Source organism: Aythya ferina (genome assembly GCF_964211825.1).
Source record: "Aythya ferina genome assembly, chromosome: 1".
In the NCBI taxonomy this organism is placed as follows: Eukaryota; Metazoa; Chordata; class Aves; order Anseriformes; family Anatidae; genus Aythya; species Aythya ferina.
The window spans coordinates 176,823,614-176,831,472 of NC_140296.1; the positions used below are offsets into that span (position 1 = coordinate 176,823,614).

General features: G+C 37.7%; 1 protein-coding gene across 2 annotated transcripts in view; it reads right to left on the minus strand.

Moving 5' to 3' along the window:
- Window positions 1–5,805: 5,805 nt before the first annotated feature.
- PNPLA8 (patatin like domain 8, phospholipase A2) overlaps window positions 5,806–7,859 on the minus strand; it is a 36,366-nt gene continuing 34,312 nt past the window's right edge. For both annotated transcript variants that reach the window (XM_084517133.1, XM_084517132.1), the window contains exons 10-11: window positions 7,080–7,275; window positions 5,806–6,680 (exon numbers count right to left, since the gene is read on the minus strand). In XM_084517133.1, the coding sequence (XP_084373259.1) occupies window positions 6,406–6,680; window positions 7,080–7,275 (471 nt within the window). In that variant the 3' untranslated portion in view covers window positions 5,806–6,405. The remainder of the gene's footprint in view (window positions 6,681–7,079; window positions 7,276–7,859) is intronic.

A 7,859-nucleotide genomic window follows, 5' to 3' on the forward strand; every position in this document is an offset into this window, starting at 1 on the left:
AGCTATTGTGAGCAAGGAAAGCAAAGGCATTGTGTCCTGAACAGTAATGATCTTAGTCTTCTTCCTCATTATCTCCAGAAGCAAGAGAATAATATTTTTCTGCATGGCTTGCTTTTTAAAAGGACTGGCTACTAATACGAAGTAGCTACGACTCTAATGTGGAGGAAGGGAGTAGCTGCTGAATAACTGTTTGCTGCCTGAGCACAGCCACAGCAGCCCCCCCGTCCGTTCCCGGAGTGACCACGCAGCACAAACTGCATGGAAGTGATGCTGCTCTCTGGGTCTGCCACGGCGAGAGTACATTACAGCAAAATCCCACTGTTTGCTGACAAAAGATGGTAGCAGCCCTTCAGTTTTACTCTAACACATGCTGGGTATTTTCAGTTGGGGAAACTATTCTCTTTTTTAATAATGTTTGTTTTAAGTTGAAATACGATGAGCCTGCTGAATTGGTTTGAAGAGAGATGACATTTACCTGAGAAGCTGCAGTGAGCTGAGCACTGCATAATAGATGAGGGAAAGCTTTCCTTTCCTCAAAGACCAATTGAAGTATACAGGCTAGATGTAAAGTGCATAGAAACAGCAAACAACGCTGGAAATATTTCATCCTGCTTTTTTCTTTACTTTCTTTAACATACCCCACCATTTATATATGTGTGTGTATATGAACCCACACAACAAACAGCTGTTCAGAGCACACTTGCTTCCTACTAATCTTTTCTAAGCTTTCCTACTGATCTATAGCTCTTCCCAAGGATTTATGACATATCTAGAGTAAATTCATTAAAACACAGTCTACTAAAGAAATTTTATTGTCTTTCCTGCTATATTTATACCCAGCGATTTTTCAAAGCTTTGTTCAATTTGCTTGGTGAGGGCTTTAGGTCACATATGCAATAAGAAATAAATCAGCTACAATGGACAAAGTGCTCAGGTTTTGAAGTTATGACATGCTTATGTCAGTAAACTGCAAAATAATCCTTTAGGGCTAGATTTAGTAGTACCATGGTTTTGTCCTGTGACTCTACATCTAACCAGAACTTGATACATCTGCCTTTCCTTGTAGTGGGAAAGAAATACTTCCTACCTGATTTTTAAGCTCTCCAACATTTGTGATTTTTTTTTTTTCTCTACAATATCTGTCATCTTGTTTTATTATTAACAGTACTCCATGTCTTCCTGCCTGGAAAAGTATTCAACTGAGTGTACGTACAGAACATATTTCCAGGCAGGACAGGACATATTTCTGATTTCTACAGAGCTGCCAGCGAGGAAGCACGAAGCAATAGCAGTTTTTCTGAGATTATGCCTGAGAGTGGACATAGAGCAGGTTTTTAAGAAATTACTTTGGGGAGTTTGCTATCAAAATTTTGAGACATTCTGGAAGCATGCTAACCAACAACACTTACTGTGATGATTTTAATCTCATCCAATAATGAAATAATGCTGTGAGCACAAAAAGCTGTTCCCTTTTCAATTTACAAGGTTTTGAAAACCAAGGAAGCTTTTAATTGTTAAAATCATAAGTTTGCTGAGCTCAGGCATTGCATTTCAATGGTCTCAATTATCTGTTTAGTCTGCTTTCATGGTTTAATGTGAAAATACTGTATTACAGCTTCGTCCTGAAAGATAAGTATTTGGGGATATTGGTGTGTATTTTTATTGCTACTGCAACTATGTGGTGAGATAGCCAGAGATGATAGTCATAGGAGAAACTGCTTAAATTAAATGAAACCATAAATAAAAAGCAAAATTGCGTTACTACTAAAGATTAAATATACATTACCAGGGATATAAGTACTGGGCTGTTACAGCGCTTGTTTTATTTTTATATTGTTATGCTGAAATCTTATGTTAGTGGTTTCCCCTTCGTGAAGTCTGCCAACTTTATTAAAATAAATGATAGAATTGACTTCATTAAAGCTATTAAAAGCTTGGAAAAAAAAAAAAAAAGTCTTTTGTTGCACAAATAGCTGCAAAGAGTGAAGGCCATCAGCAAGGTTTTGGACCAGGTGGCACACAAGGACTAAAAGGTGCGTACCTGGAGATGCATGACTGCAAGTGCAGGAATGAGGAGGCTGGGGGCGAGGAGGCTGAGCTGCAAACAGCTAGGACATGATTCTAGGATATGATTTCAGTAGCATTTAATTAGCCAAGATGTTTATTTCTGACATTTTTTAAAAAACTCTCAGGGGACAGCAGCCCCCTGAGATCACACCTCAGTGATGTGGCCTTTTGGTGGGGCTGGGGTGAGGAAAGAACCTGCTCACCTTGCTTCTGCAGCGTATAAGGAGGAGGGACTTGGCACGCTTATTTTTCTTTGTAAACGATGTGATTGCACTATGAATATACCTTAATTTTGGCATTAAACTGTCCTTCAAATGGGGCAGTGCTGCAAGGTCTGAAACTTTGACTTTTGTGGCCAAATGGCAGCAGTGAAAAAAAAAAAAGTGTTTTTGTTTTGCTTCGTACCTTATCTAGTTGAATGTGAAAGGCTCCAGGCTTGTATCACAGCCGTGCCTGGGAGTCCAGCCCTTAGCAAGAACAGGGAGCCTTAACACAGCTCCTCCTGCAGAAGATTAAGCTTATAATTAATACTGGTCATTTTGAGAACAGGTTTCTAATGGAAGAAAATCAGGACTATTTGTTGACCCAGCAGCATGTAAATACTCTAATCTCTGATGAAAAATTAATGATGGTAATCAGTAATAAGCACTTGCCAGATTTTTTCCTTCACCTGTCATGTGCCTTGTCAGCCTCTTCGGCCTCTGTCAGCTCCCTTTACCAGCGAGGCAGGGAAAGCAGGATAAATGAAATGCTCTGTAAGTGATGGATCAAAGATAAGACGTAATCCTCACCTATTAGGCCTAATGAGAAGGAGCTGCTGAGGGGCCTTTTCTGAGACAGAGTAGTTTGGAGGCATATAGGGTGCAGAACATCCAGATTTACTTCTTTCTATTAGGCAGCGCTGCTTCTTCTAAAATTAATTGCCTTTTCAATGTCTAGGCATTAAACTGCTTTTGCACAAGGGAATATAGCCCAGGACAACTGCTAGAAGAGGCTGAAGGAAGCACGGCTCCCTCCATCGGCTTTGCTACCGCTGTGCTTTAAGCGCATCCACAGCACCCAGCGCATGGGTGCACAATGGAGCCAGAGGGAGGTGATTCCTCCCCTTCCTGCCCCTTTTTTCTGGGCTTTACAAGGTAGCTGTACAGCACACCTTTCCCCCTCACGCACACTTCCATTAGCCTACGGATTCTGCTGTATATAAGGGGTTAATGAGCTCTTTCCTACCCCAAGGGTTAAAAGTTTCTGCTGGCCACGGAGCCCACAGCCCTTCTAATATTGCATTATAGAACCCCATCCATGAATTGTTTTTAAAACTTACACTAATACAGTGTCTTTTGCCCCATTAATTCTCTGCATAGCTCTGCAAAATTCTTGGAAACTTTTTGTTTTCTGTCTAAATTTAATTCTGGGCAGTTTAAACACCCTTGGTTTTATGCAAGTGTTGTCCCTTAGTTTATCACCTCTTCCTTCTTGAAGTATTTTTGAACAAGAGCACATATCCTCCTTCCAGTCCTTGTTTTCTGTGATGAAACAAACCATGCTCTCTTCATCTTCCCTTTGGCAGCCCTCCTTTGCATCTGTTTTAGTCTGAATATCTCTTTCTCTAACAGCAGTGACCAAAACTATAATTATATTCAACTGTTGCTGTCTGCGCCCTGTGCAAAAGAATTGGTATTTTCAGATTGCTACTGGAATTGCCACTGGCAGGAAATACCTTAAAATCAATGCCTCACATTACAACATTTAAAAGTTTTATTTTCTTTCTTTTGCTAATGAATCATCTTTCAATTGAGATCTCCTTCTGCATAGATAATTAGAAACTAAGACATGGCATAGGGGTGTTTTCTTTTTGATATTGCACAAAGATAGATTATTTTTTGTCTTTACTTTTTCATTTTCTGGTCTGGTCTCTTTCCTCTTGCCCTTTAAAATCAGAGCAAGGACACCAGTTTTGCTAAGATTGACATTATCACTTCCTAAATTAAAGTATGAACTTTTTTTTTTTTTTTTTCCAGCATGCAATCCTGTCACATTCAAATGTGAACATTCACCTGGGCAGACAAACTTTGCTGTCTTCTCTGACAATGAGTAACCTGGTACGGTTATCTAGTATCTTGTGATTTTTTATGTTCTTAATTTTAGATTCCAAATTCACTCTGATGCCTCATTTTTCAGGCTTGCTCCCATTTCCCTGTCCGTGGAATTTTCTGTGGTGCATCAATACACATACTTATTTTTGTAGCTGTGAATTCGCTGACTCAATTTCAGTTTGGAAACTGAACACATCATTCCCATGGGTACTTCTTCAAAGCAGGATTCCTTTAACTTGATTTTCTGCATTATATTATTATTCCTTCCATTGTTGTTATATTTGTATTCTTCAGGAGCATTTTTTTTTCATTCTAGCCTGTTTTCTGCTTGCATTCATGCTGCCCTGAACTCCCATTATTCAAAATATTCATGATCCCTCCTAGATTCACCTGTTAATTATCACGTCCTTCAGTCCATCAATTATTTAGAATATGCTAGTATTTGACCCACAACCAAACCATCTGCTGTCTATCAATAACCCACCCCCCCTCAATTTAAAAGATTTTTTCCTTGTCTATCCAGTTCCAACTTCCCTATTTCATTTTCTTCTGTTTTAGAGTATCACATGGAACTCCACACCTAATGCCTCAATAAACTTACTGAAAATAATTTTACTTTATACTCTGTGCTGTAGGGAACACATCCGTGATAGTTGGGAATCCTCGCAAGTTGCTGATATTTTTAAAGTAACTGAAAACTAATTACAGTTAGAGTGATAAATCTGTTGTGCCTGCGCATTTTAAAGTGGTTTTGAAGGGAGCACAGACTCCTAATTAGTGCCTGATAGTGCAGCACTGGCAATGCTGAGGATCAAAGAGTTTAGTTTGAAAGGATTCGATACATGCATCCTGTGAATTTATACAACATGGCCTAAAACAGTCTGGATTAATTACTCTGTAGCTCAACTCAATTCTATGTGTATTTGTAAAAAAAACCCACACCTAGGAAAAAGTAGTTACAGCAATAAACAAGAGGAAAAAGGGTTTCCAACAAAAAAAGAGTGTAATTGCAAATCCAGATCTTCCTCTGAAATAAGCACCTCCTTCCCTTTCCTCAAGACAGCAATATGTACAAAAATTGGCAGTTTTTTGCCTTTTAAAATGAACCAAATCTTTTCACAGAATTTTCACCTCATTTAAACACAGACACTTCTTGTCTGTCCTATGATATTGTTTCTAAGAATTCACTTGTACCTTCCTGTTGTTGAAAATGTCGCTTTACTGATGTCCAGTATTGCCATTGCTTACCACACCCCTCTGCTTGACACAGGCAAGAAGTTGCACAGAAATGAGTAGTAAGATTGTAGCATGCTGTAAATAATACTTCACAACTTGAACAACTTCAAGAGGATTCACATATGAAAGTTAAAAGATAAAAGGAAATGCATAATTTATTATTCAGGTATCAACTGCTAAATTTCTCTTGCCTAGAAACACGTGAAGTTTGGCATCCAAAACTGAAGCTTCTATAACAAGCTTCTCAACTCGCATAAAACTTTCAAACAGTTCACTAGTTATTTCCCTTATCCTCTGACAGGAATAGCAGCTCAAATGAAGTCTGGGGGCTTGGGATTATTTTCAAATAATGAATGAACCAATGTGAAGTCATTCCAGTAAAAACAATAAGCAGCAAGTCCCCAGAACATCAGTTAATTTTGATAATTTAATATGCCATTTATAGTCATCTAAACATCTTACTGAATACGGTTATATACAAAAACATTGGAAATAATAAAAAAAGAACTTAGATGTTATCTTTCAAATGTAAAAGTGCAATTAACACAGGAAAAGTGTTTCCAAGACGTTACATTTCTTTATATTAACTGGCTGCATAAGAGCCTCAACAGGTATATTGCCTACTCTAAAGCGAAAGAAGATATTATTTTTTGTTAATTTTGAACAAGCCTGGTAGTTGATGAATAAAGGCTCACTGCCACCATAATTATGGTACATACATTGAAAAATGTACAGCACAATTGTTTTCATAATTTTCAGTTTTTACCAACTTTAACAAATTTAAGTAGAACAACATTAAGATCCCTAAAGTTCAAAAAATAATTAACACCATAAAACTTTATATCAAGTTAAGTGTGCACAAAACAGCCATCCTGAACTGCTTTCACCAGAACTCTACGGACAGTTTTCCAGAGATGTTATTTACCCACAATAAACATTCTTCCTTTACAGTACTGGAGGAGTTTTCTGGAATAGGATTTACATTTACAATCTTTCATGCATTACATATTCACAATTTGGAAAGAAAGGGAAGGCCTTCATACATGTCAGCCTTTAATCTTATCCAATCATGAAATTTCTGCAAAGTTGATTTTTCTTGTGTTAATATTTTTGCAGCTTTTTTCAGTTTTTCTTCATTTCGTTCTAAATAGCGAATTCCATCTGTCTGCAGCTGATTGAGTTTCTCTTTCCGACTTTCATCCAGAGGTATGTCTTCATTCATAAGAGGGTTAAATCTGAAGTAAGTATCTGGTGGTAACAGTGCATCCAGCATGGTGTGAACTTCTGTATTTAAAACAAATGTATGAAACTGTTATATTTACAGGAGAGAGACACAGTCCTACAATCTGAACACCAAGTACTTTGGAGTGACACAACGATTTTAAGTATGTACTGCTTTGCTAAGTAAACATCTTTCCACCATTGTCTTATAAAACTCGATGATCTTGAGGTCTCTTCCAACCTAGAAATTCTGTGATTCTGTGTGAAAAAGCCAAAAAAAACCACAAAACATAAAAAAACACCATTCTCATTAGAAGTTTGCAAACACTATACATGTTTTTTTCTCTGGAAAATGTTTATCTTGTATTCTAAGACAACCTCAGTTACGATAATCGAGAATGATAATTCTAAGAATCTTAAAAAAAAAAAAATCACAGTACAAATGCACCTTAAGACACTAACCTTCTGTATCAGTTGCACTGCTGATAACATTTGTGAGTTTGGCTTTCAGACTGGTGTATGTGACATTTGTCTTTCCTTCACTTTCGTATCGACCAGTACCCAGCGATATCAGACACTGCAATGGAACATTTGGCCAAAGACACTTGCACTCGTGAACTGCCAGTGCAGAAGGATTATTTAGAAGCAAACCTCCATCCTGTAAATTAAAAGTAAAGGTTTAGCATTATATGTAATACATAGTCATGAAATAAATCACAATGATATACTAAACCTGCAATAGCATTAATATACAAGACTATGTCAGTGAAATAGGCAGTGATTTCCAACTTCCGTGCAACTGTTCTGTTTGTGCTATGCAGCAGGTTTCCTGCGCTTCTGGAGCACCTCTCAGGTCTCTGGTCAGTTCTGCTGGTGTCAGTGTTGTGTGGAAGAGGTAGGTTGAAACAGTAGCATTCACTGGAAAATCTGAATGAAGTCATGAGTTCATCTTCAGAAGATCTTTAAGCTAAGACAGATAGGCTATAGGGAATTCTTTAAACAACCCAGAAGTCTGCATCTGAAAACGTTTATTACTTCTATTAGAAGGTTATATTCTGTAACAAAATCCAAACCTGCAGATCCTAAAATAAAAAAAAAAATGACAAGAGCTAAGGATGCTCTATAAGCACAGTAATTACATAGGATGCTATAGCCTAGATTTAAGACTTGGAAAAATGACAGAACAGTTTAGGTTAGAAGGGACCTATTGAGATCATCTAGTCCAGCCCCTCCCCTCAAGCA